The sequence below is a fragment of the Trachurus trachurus genome, assembly GCF_905171665.1.
Source record: "Trachurus trachurus genome assembly, chromosome: 5".
Lineage (NCBI taxonomy): Eukaryota > Metazoa > Chordata > Actinopteri > Carangiformes > Carangidae > Trachurus > Trachurus trachurus.
The window spans coordinates 3,202,550-3,227,877 of NC_139896.1; the positions used below are offsets into that span (position 1 = coordinate 3,202,550).

The window sequence follows — 25,328 nt, forward strand, 5'->3', positions numbered from 1 at the left end:
ACCACGGGCGGCAGTGCACGGGGCAGAAAGGTAGGACAGTCGGAGTGAAAGGCTTCAGAAATGTCTATAAAAGGACTTTAAAATTCAACGTCAGCAAATATTCATGATTCCTTTAAAAGCTGCTGATAAACCGTTCACAGCCTCAACGTCACTGCTCTCAGCTCTGATCCAAGTTTCATCTGAATCCAAACTGCTGAATAAGAAACTAAACTTTTCTTTAAAGGGATAGTTCAACATTTTTGGCAAAATGGCCCATTGCCATAATCCCTATAGTCATAGCAGTAGGTTTGTTACCTTTAATTGTCGGTGCAAGCTTTTTTTTAGAACGGCGGAGCAGAGCGGCGAGCTGCTCAGAGCTACGCTACGGAGGCTCATGGGATCAAACTCATCAAATACACAATCCAACAACTCCACAACGCTCTGGTGGACAAGTTGTGACCTGCACATTCACCACGCTATGAGATAATAACACAACGTTACCACACAGAGTTGTTTTAGAGGGAAATGCAGAGACTGCTTGATGAAAAACTGTCCCTGAAGGCAACACGCATCAGTGGTTTTGCATGAATTTCCCTCTAAAACAACTCTGTGTGGTAACGTTGTGTTATTATCTCATAGTGTGGTGAATGTGCAGCTCACAACTTGTCCACCAGAGCGTTGTGGAGTTGTTGGATTGTGTATTTGATGAGTTTTGATGAGGGAAACCAAGAAATCCCATAATGAGCCTCCGTAGCGTAGCTCTGAGCAGCTCACGGCTCTGCTCCGCCGTTCTAAAAACAGCTTGCACCGACAATTAAAGGTAACGAACCTACTGCTATGACTATAGAGATTATGGCGAGGGGCCAATTTGCCAAAAAATGTTGAACTATCCCTTTAACTGTATCTGTAGCGTAGCGGTGTGTTGTGTGTTGTGTGTTGGTGGTGACTGCTGGGAGGTGATGATGTCGTCACTTCACTCACATGGAGCTTGTTGAGCAACACGGTGTCGGTGTTCCCTCCGGGCTTCGCTGCTTTCCAGAACTGCTTCTGGGCCGAGTAGCGGTTCATCGGGCACAGCCTGAACAGACAGTCTGCACACAACAGACACACACACAGACAGGAATAAATGCAGACAAAGATTTCAAAGAAGATCTATTGTATAGATGTGGAGGAAAGCAGAACAGTGCATTTATATATAAACTTGTTCTAAAATATAGTCGGATGTTCGTCCAAGTCACAGTTACACTGCAAAAACTCAATATCTTACCAAGAATATTTGTCTTATTTCTAGTCAAAATGTCATTTCTAGTCAAAACTAATCTCATTATACCTAAAATAAGACTCAACACGTTTAAAAGCAGCTTGTTTTTAGACACTTTTTACTTATTTCAAGCCCATTTTCACTCGAAATAAGTAGAAAAATCTGACAGTGGACCAAGTTTTTCTTTCTTATTACAAGCACAAAAAACTTCTTCTTCTCTCTTCTTCTTCTTCTACTTATTTCAAATGAGAATTTGTTTGAAACAAGTGAAAATTATCTAAAAACAAGTAAATTTTTAGGTGATGAGTCTTATTTTAAGTGGAAAGAGATTAGTTTTGACTAGAAATGAGACATTTTGACAAGAAATAAGACGAATATTCTTGGAAAGATTTTGAGTTTTTGCAGTGTATAAACAAACACAATATGACTGTATTGTTCTTGTTATACTGAAAGCTTCAAAAAGAAAATCGAATCCAGTCTAAGTGGATGAAAACACACCTGACGACTGTGAGTGAAACACCCGACTCGACTCGGGGTCAAGAAGATCATCACAGATTTTCAAGAAGGTTGAAAAGGTGAACACAATCATGTCAAAGAGTTTGTTTTTTTTAAATATTCATCAGTGCACAGAGAGAGATGAACTGTCTATAAATGGAGATGATTCAGTTCTGTGGGCGTCCAGCGGAGTGGACTCCAAAGGCAAGAAAAAAAAAGAAAAAAGAAAGAAAGGCAGAATGATCAGAAATGTGAAAGAGTATCGGCTGAAGGGCTTAAAGGAATCACTTCAAGAGAGGAAGGTGTCCCGTCATGGCCGACACAGATGAAGATGAAGATGAAATAAAGTCATGGCTGCACCTCTGATGACGGGAAAAATGTTGAACTGACCGAGGAAAGTAAGGGAAGAACATGCAGCACTATGTTTGGTATAAAAAGGGACAGTGTGTGTGTGTGTGTGTGTGTGTGTGTGTGTGTGTGTGTGTGTGTGTGTGTGTGTGTGTGTGTGTGTGTGTGTGTGAACTTTTGCAGCTCAACATCATCATCATCTTCAGGGGGAAATAGATGGATCAGGGTTATGAAGGTTCATGTCAAAGTGACTGTGGACACTGACACTGAACACAACGCTGCCATTAACAATCTAATTGTCTTTTTTTTTATCATTTTATGCCACTTTTATAGTTTACACTGCAAAAACTCTAAATCTTACCAAGAATATTTGTCTTATTTCTGTCAAAACAAATCTTATTATGCTTAAAATGAGGCTCATCACATAAAAAGTAGCTTGTTTTTAGACACTTTTTACTTCTTTAAGCAAATTTTCACTTGAAATAAGTAGAAAAATCTGATAGTGGAGCAAGTTTTTCTTCCTTATTACAAAGTTGCTTTCACTGGCAGATTTTTCTACTTATTTCAATTGAAAATTTGTTTGAAACAAGTGAAAATGATCTAAAAGCAAGTTAATTTTTAGGTGATGAGTCTTATTTTAAGTGGAAAGAGATTCGTTTTGACTAGAAATGAGACATTTTGAAAAGAAATAAGACAAATATTCTTGGAGAGATTTTGAGTCTTTGCAGTGTAAACCTGAACATGTTTTAAAAAAAAATACACTGCACGTCCCAATTCCCAAGTCATCACTTGGATTATAACTAAGCTAATAGGTACGAACCTCTCATTGGATAATTACTGCATGGATGATTATGTTTCAGCTGGCAACAACTTATTTAACCCTACTGTAACTGATGCAGTCTCATTTCATAAACAACAATTGCGGAAGACACATCCTGACCTGTTGTCATGGAGAAGATGTAAATCTGTTTCAGAAGGGTCAAATTATCAGCATCAAGCAAATAAAACATCTAAGGAGATGACTGAGACTAAAACTGGGTTAAGAACCATCCAACACGTTATTAAAAACTGGATGGACAGGGGGGGGGGGGTTGAACCATCATCTTCAAGGAGGAAACGTGGTCCGATGTGACCACAGAGTCCAGACCTGAACAAGAAGCAGAAGCTTATTGAAACGATGCCACAGCAAATGCAAATGTGAATGTGAATGCAAAGAACAAGAAGAAGAAGAACAAGAATGGGGAATAGCATGATGATGTCATTAAAAGAGGACCAGTCAAACCTCAAATGGTGGAAAATGACGAGGAAACAGCAAAGAAATCTGACATTTCAGTTAGTTTTATACTAAGGGGCCAGAGATGGACAGATTACTCGACCCCAGTATTTGAGTAAGAGTACAAATACTACTGGTCAAAATGTACTCCGTTACAATTAAAGGGACAACGAGGAGTTTCTATTTGGTTATAAAAAAGTCTCACGTTAATGTGGATGAATCTCCGCTACCCACACTTGTTAATGGGTCCATTTTCGATAAATATATCGTTTTGTCTCTATCGTTATTTTGTTATTATTAGTGGTGGTGGAAATGCTGGTCGAGCCGACCAGCGTTTCTTGAGAATAACGCCGCCGAATCTCCGTTTATGGTTGGAACTACGACGGTATGTGATCGTCTTCCAACCTCTGACTTTAATTCTTGATGAATGAAAACATGAGTCTGTCTTGCACCGGTCAAAGAATTTCACGGTGCGGAGGCTCATAAATGTAGCGTGGAAACACTTCACTTTTCCAAAACTCCTCTTTGTCCCTTTAAAAGTAGCTCAGTCGACATGTTACTCGAGTAAGCGTAACTTTCTTATTTTTCACATCAATGAATTACTAGCCTATAATTTTTTCTAAATGAATTTAAGGAGCTTTTAACTCTTGTTAGTGAGAATGAACTCTTTGAAAGCAGCTGCACTGATGTGCTGCTTTTAGGGGTTAGGGTTTCCTTCTCTGACAAACACAGCTTGTGTCCAATAGGATTTTAGAAAAAGACCTGAAAATAACCAGTACTTTTCAGCCTTCCTAGAAATGAACTCGAGTAAAAGTAAAAATATCTGTCTTGGAAATGTATTCAAGTAAGAGTAATAAGTACCAAAGAAATCTAATACTCAAGTAAAGTACAAATCCTCTGGTACAGTACTCAAGTAAGTTACTGTCCACCACTGTAAGAGGCTACATCTACATCTACATCAGACAGTGATGGAGCGGTTCAGTCAGAGTCTAAACATTCAACCAGTGAAGATGCTGCAGAACCAACGACCTGAAGAGAAATAGTTGAAATTCCTCCTGAACGTTTGAGCAGCTGCTGAAGAGCTCCTTTCACATCAAAGCTTCATTTACTTTGACTTTTTTCCTCCACAGCACCGAGTTACAGTAGTGTTATTAGAGAAACTGTGTTTTTCCACCACACCTGGAACTTACAGTATAAAGATCACCACATCACATCATAGTTTTATAAATCACAGGAAGTGGAAAGTGTGTTTTCTTTTTCTGTAAAACAACCCAACAAACACAACCTACTCAAAAAAGACTAAAAATGAGAAATAAGTGGGAATACAGTATATGTGCGACTGACTGACTACGCTCCGAGTGCACGACAACACTACAGTGTGGGAAACATGTCACAGCTGCAGCTAAAAATAAACACACACACACACACACACACACACTGAAAAAAACAAGTTGAAACTACAGTAAACACAGATGAAGAATCCAGTTTAACAGCAGATTAAAGAAAACAGGCCAATGACTGGTGTGCATGTCTGTGCGTGTCTGTGTGTGTGTTTGCACTTTAATTACTATTCATCATTGTTCTGAATGGAGATCAAAGGACTGTTTCAAGTACGAGTGATTAATGTGTGCATGTGCGTGCGTGCGTGCCGTGTGTGCATGTGTGTGTGCATGTGTATGTGCAGTCATTATGATGTGACTGAGCAATAAGTTGCAGTCAGTCAGAGTCAGAGTTTGTAACCACAGCAACAACAAAATGATGGGATGCTGCTGCTGCTGTCGTCAGCCGGCGCTCCACTCTGATTGTTGCAGCTCATTTGCATAGATAAGGGTGAGACTCAGGAGGGAGGGAGGAAGGGAGGGGAGGAGGGGTGAGGGGTGGTGTTGGACAGAAACAGCTCGTAGATTTGCTTGTGGACTCAGTTTTAGCTCCGACACAGAAGTTCCTCTTTAGTTCCCGCGGAGGAGAAGTTCCTCTTCTGTGACGACGACAAACCAACAGACACATTTCCCTACAGAGTTCATCTGCTCTCCTCCTCCCCTCCTCCCTCTCTCCCTCTCTCCCTCTGTGTCCTGGCTTTCCTCTGACTTCACCTCTCTCTCTCTCTCTCTCTCTCTCTCTCTCTCTCTCTCTCTCTCTCTTCTCTTTTTTTTCTGAGAAGGCGAAAAGAGGAGAAAAAAAGAAAAATCTGTCCATCCTTCCCTCCTTCCCTCCTTCTCCTTCTCGCTCCTTCTCCCTCTCTGTGCTGCTGCAGCCACAGTAACATGACCAAATAAGGCCAGAGAGAGAAGGGGAGTGGGATGACAGAGAGAGAGAGGGAGAGGGAGAAGAAGAGGGTGGGGACTCCCTATCTCTCCCCCTCCCTCCTCTATATCCTCCTTCTCATCCCTCCTTCTCTTTCTGAATTCCTCCAAACATTTCATGCACTCCTCTCTCTCATTCTCTCCCTCTCTCTCAGACCCCATGCTCTCTATCTGTCAGACCCAGAGATGGTTTACTTCAGGCCTTGACCCAAAATACGACGAGAAACACACAGAGAGAGAGAGAGAGAGAGAGGAGGAAGTGAAAGAAAAGTGTGGAAGACAGGAAGTAGAGAGAGTAAAAGAATGTGGAGGAAGGAGTAAATGTGTATTTATGTTCACACAGACAGAGTGAAGCTGATAGAGTTTGGAGCTCGACGACGAGGACGAGGACGAGGCCATTTTATCGTATAATCTCCACTCCCGATCACGCCGACATGTAAATGAGCGTGTGACGGACGAGCGGCTCAGTTCAGCCTTTAAACAGTCGTCTGGGAAACGTGTCGGTAGTAATAGACAGAGAGAGAGGTGGAAGTCGACAAGTCAGTGATTCATTAACATCCTGCACTGATAACGCTGTTGTTGTTGCTCTCATTCACATTTTTCCCTGCATTATAATTTATGATTGACTTTATAATGAATTTCCCTTTGGGGATTCATAAAGTCTTATTGTTATTTTTTTATTATTATTAGTTAGTTGGTAGTTTTCATTTACATGTAAAAGAAAAAGATGAAATAAGGAGAAACATATGATCAAACAACTTTAAAGGTAGAGTCTGATTATCCTAAAAAAAAACTAAATATTTTTTTCTATTGTTTGATTAAACAGAAAGGGGAAATGCTTAGGCTTTGGAATCGCTTGTCTTCTATGCCAGAGGATAGAATAGCCAAAAAAGTATTTAAGTGGGATAAAACACATAACTATCCTTGGTATCATGACATGAAAGCTATCTTCAGCGAGGCTGATCAACAACATATTTTCACTAATGGTTTGCGTTGTAATGTTAATTTTGTGAAACATAAGTTATTTCTTGAGTATAAAGAAAAATGGGCTAATGACATCTGGTTTAAACCAAAGCTCAGAACCTATTGCCAATTGAAAAATGTATATTGTTCAGAACCCGATGTGACTTTGCCATTGGATAGATCCAAGAGATCTTTATGTGCCCAGTTGAGGGCTGAGATTCTCCCTCTGGCAGTAGAAGTAGGTCGGTTTAACTCAGTGCCTGAGGATGAAAGACTATGCACATTATGTAATTTAAATGTAATTGAGGATGAACTGCATTTTGTGTTTCATTGTCCGTTATATGACGAAACCAGAACAGGCAGTTTTTGTTTCAGAAAATGCAAAATGTGAAACCTGAGTTGTTTTGGGTTGATGATGATGAGGTAAAGTTGGAATGGTTCTTCAGAAAAGAAGTCTTTACTAGAGCTACTTTCATAAAAAGTGCCTGGTCAAAAAGAAAAAGTGAATTATTTATGTGAACTCCATGTGGTTTTTGTTTTTGTTTGGTTTTGTCTGTACTCTGATGATTTAGTTTGGTGTCTAAATATGATGATAATGTGTCTTGTAAGCTCTTATAGGCTGCATGGGCGCCTTAATTGGTGCACGACACGTAAATAAATATAAATTAATTCATTCATTCATTCATATAGACTTATACAACAGAAATCCTGTTCATCATCACCTTGGAGCTTCTACTCATGTGGTGGCGACTGTGTTTGCTGTAGTTGTGACAAAAGTACAGTACATACACACATGCATTCCTACACACATCACACACACATGAGCCTATATAAATGTACAGCATGTACACACACACACCCGCAGAAGCAAACATGAAAAATCCATGACAAATACTGTAAAGTCGATAAAAAAAGAAACAATAAAACTAACTCTGACCACAATGTGAACACCTGTGTGTACTTTGTTCGTTCTTCCTTGTTGTTTTGGATCAACCAATCATCTGAACCTCCTTGGAACAAGGCTTTTATAATATAATGTGTTTGACTTAACTGAAGATCCCAGACAGGTGACAACTAAAAGCCATGCCACCTGTGTGTACAATACTTTGTTCTAACGCTCATGTAGATGAGTATGCAAATATGTTTATATGTATGCATATGCACTACTGACAAAAAGTTAGGGAAATTAATGGAAAATGTGAAAAGTTCAGGCTACAGTGATATTATATCATGAAAGTAGAGCATTTCAGCACTGGTTGTTTCCTCATCTCAAACTATTTATTGAAACAAAAGCCAACAACAGCGGTGGGTAGCTACACCACAACAAAAAATGTCTCAATAACTTGTCATGTGCCCTTGAGCTTCAGTTACAGCTTGACAACGACGTCTCATGCTGTCCACGGGTGGACTTCCTGTCTGCTGAGACGTCCCACTCTTCTTGAAGGACAACCAAAGCTCATTGAGGTTCTGGGTTACAGAGTCACCGGCCTCTACACGGCTGATTGAATGAACAGTTGATCAATCGTTAGGTGTCGTCTTGGTTTCATGATGTCAGAATGTGAACAGCACGATGAGGACGACTGTTTAAACCAGTTCTAATTGAACCAGGACATTTACTGGTTGATTCATGGATCAAACTCCTGTTGTGAATTTTGCCTTTAAAGGAGTATTATCGCAAAATTCGGCCACTAGATGGAGCCAGGCGGAGCTTATCAGATATAAACAAGTGGGCAGCTGTCAGAGAGAGAGAGCAGCCTCGTTTAGTCCCCCCCCCCCCCCCCCCCCCCCCCCCCCCCTCCTTCTCCCTCCCCCCTCCTCCTCCCTCGCCAGGCTGAATGAACGTGCAATCGCGGGAAAAAGAAAACTCGCTAGTGGAAGCGGCAGCTCTACGTCGCGCACAACCACAACAACGACAACAACAACTGAAACGTCCTCCTCCTTAATAACGCTGAGAGGACAGCTGAAGAAAGACACAGGGACGTGGAGACAAAGTGTTCTACCAGCGATTCAGTGACTGTGAGCAGCCTAACACTGCTACATTACTTACTGTTGCATATTTGTCCGGTTCGGAGGTCGGATTTGCGAGTTCCGAGTGCATTTTAACGCAGCAAGCGCCGGGCCGGCTTGGATCATAACAAAGACAAATGCTGCATTTGCCCCACGGACACTATACTGTTGGCGATTTTTTTTGTAAATTTAGTTATGGCTCCCCCCGACCCATCTTTTACATATGTCAGCTTATTTTATGCTATTACTGCTGTATTTGCGATAATGCTCCTTTAAGCTCCTTGTCAGAGAACAGCAACTTGTGCAGAAATTACTGAAACACTGAAGAGTTGGACATGTGCATTCAAAAGGACATGTGCATTCAAAAGGTCACATTAAGTTCACCTGTAAAGGTTGAATGCATTTTAGCTTCACCCTGAAATTTCACCTGAAGGCCCAATATCCCTAACTTTTTGTGAGTAGTGTATATACATTTTCTGCTGTTGGGTGTATGTATATTCTAAGAGGTGGATATTGTATATTTTAACTTTATTCTATTTTATTTCATTTATTTTGGATTTTTACCTCTGTCTTCATTTCATTTTTCCATTGAGAGTATTTTTTTGTTGCCAAAGAATTTCCCTCCGGGGATCAATTAAGTGATTCTGATTCTGATTCTGATTCTGAAATTAATTTTGCATGAAGCTTCAATAATGTCTGAGCGAGTCGGTCGTCCATGTTTATTAGCTAAATGTGAAGTATAAATAAGAGACTGATGTGTGTACTTTTTCTAATTCAAAAATCAACCAATCACCTACGTTTATATTTTTTGCACATGGTTTGTGCAGCAGCAACGTTAAACGCGCATTTAAAAGTTTTCATCTCTGGGAAATTAAATGTTTGCCGCCTTGTAACTGAAAACAATCTTTTACAACCGGTGCACACATGTGACTTTACTCAGCGCTCAAAACAAAGTGGTCTCTGTTACTGGGCAGCTCCATGTGCACGTCCAAGTGTTTTAACCTACTATAATGTAGCATGCTGCTGGTTTAGAAAAAAAAAGGTAAACAAAGTTAAAGTCACTCGGTTTGTGTTTATAGTGTTTCTACGGAGCTGAGGTCACAGAGAGTCGAGCTTTTTCCTGGTATAAGATTAAAAACAAAGTCTTGAAAGTAAATGTGGGACACTTGACTCTCGTGTGTGTTTGTTAAACACGAGGCCGCAGCCAATAGCCACTTAGCTTATCTTAGCACACGGATCAGAAACAAGTAGGGAAACGGTTCAGCCTGCTGTTCTCTGTAAAAATAACAGAATCCACTTCCCAGCACCTCAGTAATTACACCAATTAAAGCCCATTAAAGTTCTGTATTGGCTGTTTAAATAACCCAAAAATGCATCTGAAGCATTTTCTAGTCAACCAATGAGCTTAAAGCTGCAGGAAGACGATGTTGTGAATCCTGCACTGCAAAAACTCAAAATCTTTCCAAGAATATTTGTCTAATTTCTTGTCAAAATGTCTCATTTCTAGTCAAAACTATTCTCTTTCCACTTAAAATAAGACTCATCACCTAAAAATGTACTTGCTTTTAGATAATTTTCACTTGTTTCAAACAAATTTTCACTTGAAATAAGTAGAAAAATCTGCCAGTGTAGCAAGTTTTTTTGTGCTTGTAATAAGAAAGAAAAACTTGCCCCACTATCAGATTATTTTAAGTGAAAATCTGCTTGAAAGATGTAAAAAGTGTCTAAAAACAAGATACTTTTAATGTGATGAGTCTTATTTTAAGTAGAATGAGATTTGTTTTGACTGGAAATAAGACAAATATTCTTGGTAAGATTTTGAGTTTTTGCAGTGTGTTTTCGTCCATGACTACAGATCCACATCAGAGAAAGTGATGTGCAGCAGTTTCTACTTGAGCGGACAGGACGTTGACCCCTTCAGCCGTCAGGATACGGAAACAAACGACCCTTAAAAAAATGCGACATGTGTGCAACAACATGTGCCGATTGACGTCTATTTAGAAAAAAAACACACACAGCTTTTAAGGCCTGAAGAGCTTCATAATGTCAGCATGTTAAATGATGCATGAAAAGGTATCACGCCTCAACAGAAATGAGCTTCTTCATCAAACTCAACAAGACTGCTCTGTCTCACTCTAACACACACACACACACACACACACACACACACACACACACACACACACACAAACACACTGTAGAGAGAACAGCTGACTCAGAGCTGTGGAAAATGGTGTTAAAAATTCTGCCACCACCTTTAAGCAAATCGACCATATCTCAGTGTTAATCACATGGAAGGAGTCGCCGGGGGGGGGGGGGGGGGGGGGGGGGACTCTGACTGTGGACTGTGTTTATGTGATTAACAGCAGTTTGTCTGAGTGTTTGGGGGTCTTAGGAAGATCCTGTGGTTCATGATGGAGAAGAAACCTGGAGGGAGGGGGGACTAGGAGCTGAACCTAGGAGGGTTGATCTGTGCTGGCTGTGGATCGGCAATAACAAATACATATTCAAACCAAATGTTTTCATAAATCTAACTAGTACCAGAGCAGCTTGAGGCTAAAATCAATGATAAACAAGTCAGAAGGGGCGTTTCCACTGCAGGAACTTCAGGGTAGTTTTATGGGTCTGGGGGCCGTTGGAAGCAGGAACTGCCCCATGGAGGAGGCTCTCCCGGGCTGAAGGAGTCCCGGCCTCGGGGTAGGTTCTCTGATCGGCCCCAGAAACCTCCCCGGTGGGGCAGGAGGTTTCAAAGTCAGAGTCAACTTTATTTGTCTCCCATGGGAGAAATTGGGCTTGGATAGAGAGCCGTGCTGCCGGCACAATCACCACAAGAGAACACATAACTCAGAAACACAGAATCATCATCATAAAGTGCAGTGTGCCATTGAAGCAGACATCAGTTAAAAAGTACACACGTACAAACAAAGTGCACATACATTCATACACATTCATACACAACTGTTATCATGCCCTCCCCTTCCCCCCTCCCCCTAGCTGCTCATCAGTGGGTGCTGATTGTGCACACTCAGAGCCGGATGTGACGCCAAGAGAAAGTACAAAAATAAGCAGCATTTTAAAAACCTAAAGTAGCATTATTAGAGAAGCATCTACACTGCCAGAAATACAACAACCAACAACAACAACAACAACAACAACAACAACAAGAGCAGTAAAAGACAAACTGCTGCACAACGACTGCATTATAAACAAAATGATTAAGTTCGACGATTGAAACTGTTGCATTTGTGACCCTGTGCTTCACAGCGTGAAAATCCTTGGACAGGGATTTAATTACCAAGTTGATCTCTTCAAGTTTAGTATTCACCATCAGTCTTGATGTGTTAGGAAAGTGCTAGTCAAACTTTGTGCTGGACTTTCTGGTGTGTCTCCGTTGCCATCATGTCGTTGCTCTTCAAGATCTTTGCTCTGCTTCTCGTTATTGTTACACGACCTTGAGACATCAGTCTGGGTTATCACTTTCCAATCCGTTCTTTTCAATTTGCGGCTTTATTTTGGTCTGTTCTGAAATAGAAATTCCCAGATCTGGTGAGCGAACCACACTAAAACGCCATGTTCACCTGTCTGTCATCACGTGACGTCCAGCATCCTATAGTGATGTGCAACAGTTTCAATCGTCAAACTTAATCAAACCTGTTGCACATTGATAACGGCTCCTCAAGAGTCCAGGACGAGACACAGCGGCCGAGTGAGTAGAGACTTCCTGTAAAGTTCCTGCCTCCTAATTATTATTTTTTTTTTTACCAGGAACTCCCTGAGAGGAAACAGCTTCTTCAGAGACAGAGACACGTGTTGGACCCGACTGGTCCACGCATCTCCTGCAGCTGGAGACAGGAACCAAAGCCATCTACCAAAATAAGACACGTCCAAGCAGAAGAAGGTCAAACATGCACTGCAAAAACTCAAAACCTTTCCAAGAATATTTGTCTCATTTCTAGTCAAAACTAATCTCTTTCCACTTTAAATAAGACTCATCACCTAAAAATTAACTTGTTTTTAGATCATTTTCACTTGTTTCAAACTAATTTTCACTTGAAATAAGTAGAAAAATCTGCCAGTGAAAGCAAGTTTTTTGTGTTTGTAATAAGAAAGAAAAACGTATCAGATTTTTCTACATATTTCAAGTAAAAATATGCTTGAAAGAAGTAAAAAGTGTCTAAAAACCAGCTACTTTTTATGTGATGAGTCTTATTTTAAGTAGAATGAGATTTGTTTTGACTAGAAATAAGACAAATATTCTTGGTAAGATGTTGAGTTTTTGCAGTGTAGTCCTTCTGGTGCATGTTGGCCTCTGTGAGAATAAAGCTCTGGTCCTCCAGCAGGAGACCACCCGTTCCGCTCTGTTCCCCCAGTTCTCACTCCCTGTTTCCTGTCAAACCTCCACTGTCCTCTCTCATAGTAAAAAAAGAGTGTGTTTGGTTTGGGAGCCTCAGAATTTGCTCCCTGCTATTTGCAAATGATGTGGTTCTGTTGGAATCAGACAGAGACCAAATTAGTATTTTTTTCTGACAGTCATTAACTATTCTACTCGGAAGTCGGAAGGTTGTTTCCTGTTGCCCCCATGTAAAACAAATGCAAAACAAAAACCTGTTTATTACAGAGCGATGGTTGCATGGAATTCCCTGCAGAGGTTTTTGATGCTAGAAGGTAGCGCAGCCTCTTTTAAACAAGGATTAAAGATGTATTTGTGCAAGGAGTATCTTCAGAGATGGTTGCAGATGTCACAAACAACAACACATGATTTCTGTTTCTTCGTACAAATGAGATGTGAGCTTTTTATGTTCTGTGTTGCTGTTGTCCACTGTATGAATGGTGATGATCTGTGTTGAATGTTCTGTATTAATTTTTGAAAAAGAAATGGTTTGTAACATGTTTTGACCCCAGGAGGAATAGCTGCTGTCTTGTACAGCAGCTAATGGGGATCTAATAAACAAACAGACCTTGAGCGTGGACTGATGTTTTGCAGCCGAGTGTAAAAAGTGGCCACTGGACCGGATCTCTACAGTTTAGTTTAGTTTAGTTTAGTTTAGTTTAGTTTAGTTTAGACTGCAAAAACTCAAAATCTTTCCAAGAATATTTGTCTTATTTCTTGTCAAAATGTCTCATTTCTAGTCAAAACTAATCTCTTTCCACTTTAAATAAGACTCATCACCTAAAAATGTACTTGTTTTTAGATCATTTTCACTTGTTTCAAACAAATTCTCACTTGAAATAAGTAGAAAAATCTGCCAGTGAAAGGAAGTTTTTTTGTGCTTGTAATAAGAAAGAAAAACTTGCTCCACTATCAGATTTTTCTACTTATTTCAAGTGAAAATAGACTTGAAATAAGTAAAAAGTGTCTAAAAACAAGCTACTTGTTATGTATAACTATGTATAAATACACTTATTTTAGGTATAATGAGATTTGTTTTGACTAGAAATGACATTTTGACTAGAAATAAGACAAATATTCTTGGTAAGATTTTGAGTTTTTGCAGTGTATTCACAGGTCAGTGTGCAATGACGTTAATAATTTACATGAAATTAAAAGTTGGTTGCACCAGATTTAGCAAAAGGAAGGACTCGTTCACAGCTGGTGGTCGGGATGAAGCTGGACATCAACAGGTGAAGCGGTGCAGCATCAGGACTCAAGTGTGTGTTTCAGAGGAACCTGAGCTGAATAAAGAAAGACAGAGAGAGATGATATCTCATCTGGACTGGGAACGCCTCGCGATCCCCCAGGAGGAGCTGAGGGGAGGTGGGGGGGGGGGGTCTAGACTGGACTGTACTTGATCTGTTTCCCACAACAACAACACCTTATTATATCATAAATGGATGGATTTATTAAAACACACCTGGACAGGAGCGTTTATTGACATGTCTTTATCAATATTACCTTTAATTTAAAACAAGCTGCAGCTCTTCAGTGACAAACCTCCTCAGATCTCAGAGGATCAGGAGGAAGACGCCTAGAGCCTCTACAAACCAACATGAAGAGTCTGAAAGGCTGTAGATCAACAGAGAGTAGAGAGAATCAAGTTTTTATCAGAGAGCAGGATGCCACGGCGCTTTACTTTAAAGGGATAGTTCAACATTTTGGCAAATTGGCCCATTGCCATAATCCCTATAGTCATAGCAGTAGGTTTGTTACCTTTAATTGTCGGTGCAAGCTATTTTTAGAACGGTGGAGCAGAGCCGTGAGCTGCTCAGAGCTACGCTACGGAGGCTCAATATGGGATTTCTTGGTTTCCCTCATCAAACTCATCAAATACACAATCCAACAACTCCACAACGCTCTGGTGGACAAGTTGTGACCTGCACATTCACCACGCTATGAGATAATAACACAACGTTACCACACAGAGTTGTTTTAGAGGGAAATACAGAGACTGATGATGAAAAACTGTCCCTGAAGGCAACGTGCATCAGTGGTTTTGCATGTATTTCCCTACACAGTCCCTACACATATTTCAAAGTCAGTCAGAGGTAGAGTAATCCAATTGAAAATCCTCCATAGAGCGCACATCACTCCCTCTAGACTTAAAAACATAGATCCCAGTGCTTCGAACCTTTGTTGGCGTAACTGCGGACAAGTGGGAACGCTGGTTCATATGTTGTGGCAGTGTCCTATAATTAAATGTTTTCGGACAGAAGTCTGTAAATTAATTTCAAGGTTCGTTGATGTTGAGATTGTACCATGTGTCCAGCTGTGTGTCTGTTGGGACGTAGAGCTGCTCAATTGAAAACGAAGGAACAAAGGAGGATGACTGGTTTGGCCTTTTTGGCTGCGAAGCGAATGATTCTGACGAACTGGAAAGTTCATAGACCAGGATGTTTTTCATTGGAGGAGTGGGTTTCTGAATTTTTGAACCTCCTGGGTATGGAGCGGGTGGCAGACACGTTGAATCACACTGGGTTCAGGATCGGGGACATTTGGAACGAGGTGCGGAAGTGTCCGTTATCATCACAAATGTTCTGAAGGACTTTAAAAGTAGTTAAATATGTCTGTGTTCTCTTTCTTGTTCTGTGTGTCTTATTTTGATCTGAAATCATACTTGGCATGCCATGCACTGTATATATCCCCTTTATGTGATGTTGTTGTGAAATGTCTGTGTTTCGTTGTTGTTATTGTTGCTATGTGGTTTGTACTGTATGTCTTTTGTCTGTATGTACTCAAAAAATGTAATTAAAAAAAAAAAAAAAAGGTAACGAACCTACTGCTATGACTATAGGGATTATGGCAATGGGCCAATTTGACAAAATGTTGAACTATCCCTTTAAGCACTACTTTTTAGCAGTAGGTTCGTTACCTTTAATTGTCGGTGCAAGCTGTTTTTAGAACGGCGGAGCAGAGCCGTGAGCTGCTCAGAGCTACGCTACGGAGGCTCATGGGATTTCTTTCGTAAATGCAGCTCACGGCTCTGCTCCGCCGTTCTAAAAATAGCTTGCACCGACAATTAAAGGTAACGAACCTACTGCTATGACTATAGGGATTATGGCAATGGGCCAATTTGCCAAAATGTTGAACTATCCCTTTAAGAAAAGCAACAACAACAGTGCAGAAAGACTCCAACTCAAAGTTTCTGCAGCTAAAGTTCATCCTGACGTGTCGACATCACCAAGAGGCCGTTGGTGTTTGAACACAAACAGAGAAGGCGACCGTAGCGTCTAGAGCTGAGAAACAAACATCAGCTCTAGTTCTTGTGTTCGGAGTTAAATCACAAAACATCCACAAAGATCTGGCTTCTGTAAACTGCTGCCACTCGCTCCCAGCTTTCTTATCCTGTCGGAGACATTATAGAGGAAGCAACTAATCCCTCGTAGTGCATCTAAGACAATAAATGGGTCGAGCAACAACTGTTTCCTGCAAGACTCACTCACCCCCCCCCCCTCCTCTCTCTCCCAAAAAAAGACAGGAAAGCAATATATGTGGTTATTGGGAGAGGAAGGGACTCAAGACAGAAACGGTCTCTGGTGTTTATCTCAGGAGAACCACCCAGTTCGTCTGCAGTGCAACACACACACACACACACACACACGAGGAGGAGGGAAGGAGTTAAAGCTCTAACGTGGAGGAGGTATGAATGTGAAACCACAACATCTGAGGGAATTAAGAGAAGAGACGAGATGACAAAGAGGTTTTTTATTTAAAAAAAGTTAAAAACACACACACACAAAACAAGTTAGAGAGACGCTGAGGGTTTTCACATGCTTCTGATTTAGCAACGATAATGTTGTTGTTCACATTTCTTTATGTGCAAACAGGAGATAATAATCCTCTTTGTTTTCCCCCATTACACCATGATTTACTTTGAGTTGATTTTGCATGTGGCTTCAATAACGTCCGGGCACGCTGGTCATCGATACATGTGCATGTGACGACACCAGAGCCCCCACCGATCTGATCGGATCCTCTGTCAATCAAAATCTAAATTAGTTCAATATCTAATGAAATATGCGCTAATTTGCATATATTTCCAGAACCGAAATCTGAACAATGGATAAAGCTACTTTCAAAATTCTTGTTGTATTTTGTTGACATATTAGAGTCAGAAGTTTTTACAGAGGAGGATTTTGGATATCTCTTTTTATCACTCTGCCCTAAAAAAATCAAATTTTACCCTGTTTCTCGGAATAAAACGTTGTATAAACCAGGCTGTGAATGATATATCAACAATCCCCTCTGTAAAAACCTTCAGAATATAGAAAGGTTTGGTGTCTGTAAGTGCTGCTGAAGTGGAGATTTCTAGCTCAGAGTCTGAGTCTGAAAAACTCTTTCTGAGAAAACGGCCTTTAAAGACTTGGACTGTAAAATTACATAGATTGTTAATGTAAATCGTACTTTTACGATTGGTTGCGGATACGGAGAAAATAACAAGTTTTGGAGCCTACATGATTGTTCAGGAGAGAGAGAGAGCTTTCCAATGATACCTGACATGACATGGGTCAGACTAACTTTTGGTAAATTTAGGAGAAATGTACAGACGAAAGAGACAAAATGAAGTAAAATAAAACCTCCTTAATGTGGATTTTCTACCATTTCTCTTGACTTTTCTGAAAGAATACATGTTAAGGAAGAAAAATAGCCCAAAATCTCAAAATTGATCAGTGCCTGTAGTGTCTCAGCCAAAGAAAAGAGGGGACGGATGTGAATCCTCAGGTTACACACAATGACACAACCAGTGAGTTCTGGGCACAAATAAGGAAAAAAACACAACATTACAACACAACTAAAGGAGATAAAAACACTGAGAGTAAAAGTAAGAACGTAGGAATAAGGAGGCCGAGGGTTTGTGGGCGGTTTTCAAAAAGGTACAAAGCACATGCAGGTTTTTGTTTTGTATTGCTGCAGTGTTATTGATCAGGAGCGATGAGTCCCATGGTTGTGTGGGCTCGGTGTGTTGCAGCAGCGCTCGTGTAGCTGGGTCAGAGGTCAGAGGTCAGGGGTCGAGTGTAGAACAACAACGTTCCTGGTGACCGCTCTACTGTACGTCCTCACATGCTTCTCGTTCTAACACATGTGGGACGTCGTCTTCAGTCACTCAACAAGCAGGAACATCAACAACCTGGGCTGTTTTTACCGGCTCGACTTATGGTTTTTAAACTTGTTTTTGAGTGTGTCTAACTGCTGCTGATGAGTTTATTCCAACAAATTAAAGTATATTCTATTCTATTCTATTCTATTCTATTCTATTCTATTCTATTCACCACCTCCATTTATTCTGCACATGGTTTGTGCAGTGACGTTTGACATATTTTTATTGTTGTAGATCTAGACTTTAACCTTATGCAGCATTACCATTGTCATTCCTTTGTATTATTTCCCACTGCAATTAAAGGGACAATGAGGAGTTTCTATTTGGTTATAAAAAAGTCTCACGTTAATATGGATGAATCTCCGCTACCCACACTTGTTAATGGGCCCATTTTCGATAAATATATCATTTTGTCTCTATAGTTATTTTGTTATTATTAGTGGTGGTGGAAATGCTGGTCAAGCCAACCAGCGTTTCTTTACTTTCAGTTTCGTGGCGAGTCATGAGAATAACGCCGCCGAATTGCCGTTTATGGTCGGAACTACGACGGTATGTGATCGTCTTCAAACCTCTGACTTTAAAGCAGAAGTAAGCGATCCGGTCGTTTTGGCTAATGCTGCGTTCCAGGCAGGCTTTTGAAATCGTAAATTACAGCTTCAAGTCACAACTTATGACTTTGTAGCGTTCCAGGCAACCCACTCGTGTTTTTCCGACCTGTTTTACCTGTGAAAGTCACTATAACGGCCACTCGTAACTTCCGACCCGTGAACTCGTACCAGATCGAACTGGTACGACTTCACAGGTCGGAAAAACACGAGTTACGAGTTGCCTTGAACGCATCATAACAGTCCTCGTCCCTACGTCACCACATTCACGGCGTTCCTTGGCTGCACACACAGCCCTGCATGCCGTTCTCTCTCCTCATTGGATAAAAACTGTAGGATACGATAAATGTTTTCTCCTCGGCTCAGAGCAGAGCAGAGGGACTGAGAGACCCGTGTTTCAGTCCAAACACTCTATGTAAGTGATTGCTGTCGGAAGATATAACTATTTAAGACTTATATTAACACAAATATATCACTCACTTCTGCTTTAATTCTTGATGAATGAAAACATGAGTCTGTCTTGCGCCGGTCAAAGAATGTCATGGTGCGCGGAGGCTCATAAATGTAGTGTGAAAACACTTCGCTTTTCCAAAACTCCTTGTTGTCCCTTTAAAGCAGAAGTAAGTGATCCGGTGGTTTTGTCTAACTTCCTGTCAGCAGATGGAGTTAGCAGTCCCCGCCCTCGTCCCTACGTCACCACATTCAGGCGCATCCCTTGGCTGCACACACAGAGAGGACTGCCCCTTTATGCTGTTCTCTCTCCTCATTGGATAAAGGTTGTAGGATACAAGGAAAGTTTTCTCCTCGGCTCAGAGCAGAGCAGAGTGACTGACAGACCCGTGTTTCAGACCAAACACTCTATGTAAGTGATTGCTGTCGGAAGATACAACTATTTAAGACTTATATTAACACAAACATTCACCTTTCTTCTGCTTTAAGTGTGTATTTTTAATTCCTCAGTGTTTTATTTTTTGTGCGTGTAAATGTCTATTTTGTTATCATGTAAAGCACTTCTGCTTTTCCGTATGAAGTGTTCTTCAAATAATGATTGATTGATTGATTGATTGATTGATTGATTGATTGATTGATTGATTGATTGATTGATTGATTAATTTTCCTGCTCTGGGAAATAAAATGTACCCAATTTCAACAATTTTGCAACAATAAAACACTCAGATAAAGTTTTTTTTTTATTATTGTTATTATTAATACATAATGGTGCTTGATGATTCAGGAGTTTGACACGTGAACAATGCACCGTTTCAGTTTACGCTGCACAACAAAAAGCTCTGACAGCAGCAGAGAAACGTCCTGTCAGTCAAACGACGGAGCGACCAATCAGATGAAAAGAGGAATTTTCTTTAAACTGACAGAATTGTTGTGATTCTTCTGACTGCAGCTCAGTGTGTGTGTGTGTGTGTGTGTGTGTGTGTGTTTACATTGGGAGGAAATGTTGAGCATACCTCAGCAGTGACAGTGTCACTGCTCGGTGGACACGACTATGGTCTGGCTCTGTGCCCTCGTAGTGTCCACTTAGTGGGATTATCGCTGCACAACTGTGGCTGAGGGAGGATCCCCACGGAGGAGGAGGAGGAGGAGGAGAAGGAAGAGGAGGAGGAGGAGGAAGAGGAGGAGGAAGAGGAAGAGGAGGGACGGAGCCGAAAAATAACAATAATCCAGATCTGTGAGCGCGCGCTGCCGGACTGTTTGTGGATGTTAGAACGAAGGAAAACTGTGTCTCTTTGTTTGGTTTATAAATGTTTGTTTCACACTTCCCAGGGCGTTTACTGTGGAAACTTAAAGTGTGTCACGCAAAAAAACGCTTCCCCAGCTGACAGAGGAGAGGATCATAATGTTAAATTATTTAGTTTGTCTGTTTATCTGAAGCTTTTTGTTGATTTAATAATGTCAGACAAACAGTGTGATACCAAAATTAGGCTTACAGGTTTACAGCACTGTCCCATATCGACTCCCAGCAGGTTTCTAGACTGTGGATCAATGTGTAAATGATGAAATGATGATTAAAAATCCTTCATTTTCAAGTGTGCTCATGATGGAAACATGGCTGATTTAAAAATGGAGAGAAATCAGATCTTTAAAAAAAAAAAAAACGAAGTAAAAAGTAAAACCTTTAAAGAAATATTGAGCCTCCTCTTTGGGAAGTTTTGAAGACTTAAAGGGACAACGAGGAGTTTTGGAAAAGCAAAGTGTTTTCACATTTATGAGCCTCCGCGCACCGTGAAATTCTTTGACCGGCACAAGACAGACTCATGTTTTCATTCATCAAGAATTAAAGTCAGAGGTTGGAAGACGATCACATACCGTCGTAGACTCGCCACGAAACCGAAAGTAAGGAAACGCTGGTCGGCTCGCCCAGCATTTCCACCATTAAAGGGACAACGAGGAGTTTCTATTTGGTTATAAAAAAGTCTCATATTAATGTGGATGAATCTCCGTTACCACTTGTTAATGGTCCATTTTAGATAAATCTATGGTTTTGTCTCTATGGTTATTTTGTTATTATTAGTGGTGGCGGAGATGCTGGTCGAGCCGACCAGCGTTTCTTTACTTTCGGTTTCGCAACGAGTCATGAGAATAACGCCGCCGAATCTCCGTTTATGGTGGGAACTACGACGGTATGTGATCGTCTTCCAACCTCTGACTTTAATTCTTGATGAATGAAAACATGAGTCTGTCTTGCGCCGGTCAAAGAATTTCACGGTGCGGAGGCTCATAAATGTAGTGTGAAAACACTTCACTTTTCCAAAACTCCTCGTTGTCCCTTTAATTAAAATAACAAAATAACGATAAGAGACAAAATGACATATTTATTGAAAATGGGCCCATTAACAAGTGGTAACGTAGATTCATCCACATTAACCTGAGACATTTTTATAACCAAATACAAACTCCTCATTGTCCCTTTAAAAAAAAAAAACGAACATAAAAAGTAAAACCTTTAAAGAAATATTGAGCCTTCTCTTTGGGAAGTTTTGAAGACTTTTAATCCAAACTGCAGCCGACTGAGTTTGATTCCAAAGATTTCAGAATAAAAGGTCAAAAATGTCCTAAAACAACAACAACAACTATTAATAATAATTATTAAATATACATAAATAGCTGAAGTCCCTATTTGATTGACGTCACCGAAACACATTTTGACTTCTAGGAGGAGAAGCTCTGCTATAATATTATTATTAACCACTTTGCTGCTGGTTCCTGGTTTTTCTACTTATTTCAAGTGAAAATTTGTTTGAAACACGGGAAAATGATCTAAAAACAAGTTCATTTTTAGGTGATGAATCTTATTTAAAGTGGAAAGAGATTAGTTTTGACTAGAAATTAGACATTTTGACAAGAAATAAGACAATTATTCTTTGAAAGATTTTGAGTTTTTGCAGTGTGTCTTAGTCATCGCCTGTCGCTGCTGTAACAACATTAGTGACGCTTCTGTTCTGTTTGTGGACGCAGGACCTGAAACAGCTGGATGGAGCCATCAGTCACTGCATCAATTACACAGAATGACCGCTCTGGAGAATAAAGAGCTATGTTTAGACTCTGCAGGTGTCCTGAGCTGTCACTTTAAAAAAAAAAAGAAAAAAAAAGAGAGAGACGTTGCACCGACATGAAGCCGAGGAAACAGACTCAACAGGAGAGTCAGATGAGAAGCAGCAGGACCTGAGACGTCCTCTCTCCTCCTCTATTGTTCTGCTGCATCTTCACCTCTTTCTGCCTCTTCAGGTCACGACCAGCTGACACCGACCGAAGCCACTTCAACCACTGCACTGACAGACAGCTCATGTGTTCAAGTGAGTCTGGTGAGCCACAACGTTGTGTTTTCACGTTGTGTTTTAAAAAGTGTCTGCTTACATATACAGCAGGGGGCAGGGGCCTCTGCAAACTGCCCAACATGTAAGACTGTTTTAGGGACAAGATTTCACTGCCTCTGGGAATGTGAAAAGATTCAACGGTTTTGGCAAACTGTAGGCTATGTTCTGAGGTTAGTGTGATAATTAAACAGCAACTACAGCCTATTCCAATATTGTGTTTATTGGGATATATCCCTGAATCAATAAGATCACATAAGAACACTGTAGATTTTTTGCTTATGTTGGGCCGAAAGGCTGTTATTATGACCAAATGGGAGATGAACCTCCTTCAATACATCTGTGGAAATCTTTGATATCAGACTATATTTCTCTGGAAAGACTTTTTTTTTTTTTTTTGTGAACAACTTTTTTATTGCTTTTAAAGGGAAACAAGTACATTGATCCGATAAAGGTAAAAGGTACACTGCAACCTAGTAAAAAGAAAAAGATAAATAAAAGAATAATAAAAAAAGATATTTCTCTGGAAAGACTAAGATTTCGTATCAACGGTCAGAATGACCTTTTTACAGCAAAGTTTGACAAAGTGTGAAAGTACCTGGGAACTCAGAGTGCAACTGCCCGAAATGTAAGACCTAACAAGGACCTTTGAGATCATTGCTGTGAAATATACTCTGGATTTGCTACGTACTGTATCTATAATCTGTATGCACTGTACTGGACTTGTTATAATTTTGAAAATGTTCAATAAAAAGAATTAAAAAAAACAAAAAAAAAAGTGTCTGCAACATTACTACAGTAAATCTTCGGTGTAGGTGAGAAGATCCAGGACAGGACAGACTGGACTGGACTCTGGAGCTGGTGTGTTGGGTTGAGGGAAAACCCGAGTGTGGGAGGATGTGGAAGATTAAATAAGGCCAAGTGATTAGTGAAAGCCTTCCTGTCTGAGTCAGCCAACACTACTATTACATGTTTCCTGCCAAAAATAACCATCTAAACAATGATAATTGAATTTACAAAACACGTTGTCTCATCATCTTGAATGGTTTAAACTGAGTCATACTGTAGGTCCCAGTCCCATTTCTCCTCCCTTACAGAGGAACGATACTTAGATCTTTACCTTAATATGCTACATTTCTACCTTAATGAACCACCTCCAGAGTCCTAGTGCTGGATAAATCAATGACTTGTAACCCGTAATCTCTTGTTGATGACAGATAAGACTACACAGATATATACATGGTAACATGGTAGATGATAAATAACCTTATCCACCGCTCGGATTGGTTTCTCACCGGCTTCGTTGTTGGAAACAAATTAATGCACATGGAGGAGAGGAGGGTTAGAGACACAGAGGAGGAGAGACCAGACCAGTGAGTTCAGGTTTAACACTAGCATTTGTTTTTTTTAGCGGCCTCCATAAGGAGAAACCCCTTAAAGGGATAGTTCAACATTTAGTCAGATCCTCCTCTCACCATAATCCCTAAAGTCACAGCAGTAGGTTCATTCATCACCTTTAATTATCGGTGCATGTTGTTTTGAGATCGGCGGGGCAGAGCCATGACCTGCTCAGAGCTACGCTACGGAGGCTAATAGGATTTCTTGGTTTCCCTCATCAAACTCATCAAATACACAATCCAACAACTCCACAACGCTCTGGTGGACAAGTTGTGACCTGCACATTCACCACACTATGAGATAATAACACAACGTTACCACACAGAGTTGTTTTAGAGGGAAATTCATGTAAAACCGCTGATGCACGTTGCCTTCAGGGAGAGTTTTTCATCAAGAAGTCTCTGCATTTACGAAAGAAATCCCATGAGCCTCCGTAGCGTAGCTCTGAGCAGCTCACGGCTCTGCTCCACCGTTCTAAAAACAGCTTGCACCGACAATTAAAGGTAACGAACACCCCAGTGGTTAAAATGGGACGTGGCCGTACTCTCTCTGTTGCTCCCCATGCATCTCCCAGCATCATGCTACAGTATACGGTAAAGTAGATGTTTACATTAGTACTGGGTGGGTGTGATCATGGTTTGGGTGGGAACCAACTGTTGTATCGTGTGATGCTGCCATGTTTTTGTTGCTCTCTTTGTGTAGGTGAAACACACACACACACACACACACACAGAGCAGCAGCAGCAGCAGCAGAGATAGAGACAAAGAGGTTCGTCTTTCATGTTGCTGCAGGCGTGGACGGATCAGTCTGTGCTCTGTGTTCTGTATCCTGCTGACAGCGATTGTCTCTGGGGGACGGAGGGGACGGAGATAACCTGTCCTGGGACACCAGAGACCCGGTGAGGAGCTGAGGCCGCTCACATCAAAGCTCCCAGCTGCTCTTTAAACGCAGCACAATCTTCTCTGTGCTCTTGAGACAGATAACAGATACAGCATCATAAAGTGGGAGTGTGTGTGTGTGTATGTGTGTGTGAACGGTATGCATGATGTCTGACATGCGGTTCAAAGCCCCCAAAGTGAAGCTGACTAATATTGAAAACACGTAGAAGATGTAGCAACAGTGGAAGAGCATTCTTTGAAAAACAAATCTGCTGCAACTGATAATTATCAAACTGCCAAAGCGCCGGTTGGAAAAATATATAAAATACAGTTTCAGCTCTTTATTATATCATCATCATCATCATCAATCTTCTGCTGGTTTTCTTTAACCAACAGTCCAAAACCCAAAAGATAGTCAGTTTAAAATCATTGTTGATGGAAAGAAGAAGGAAAAGCT

The 25,328-nt window shown here is 40.7% G+C and overlaps 1 protein-coding gene across 3 annotated transcripts in view; it reads right to left on the bottom strand.

Moving 5' to 3' along the window:
- LOC310986440 (inositol 1,4,5-trisphosphate-gated calcium channel ITPR1) overlaps positions 1-25,328 on the bottom strand; it is a 152,207-nt gene that overhangs the window by 113,085 nt on the left and 13,794 nt on the right. For all 3 annotated transcript variants that reach the window (XM_083972345.1, XM_083972344.1, XM_083972346.1), the window contains exon 4: positions 961-1,070. In XM_083972345.1, coding sequence (XP_083828471.1) covers positions 961-1,070 — 110 coding nt within the window. The remainder of the gene's footprint in view (positions 1-960; positions 1,071-25,328) is intronic.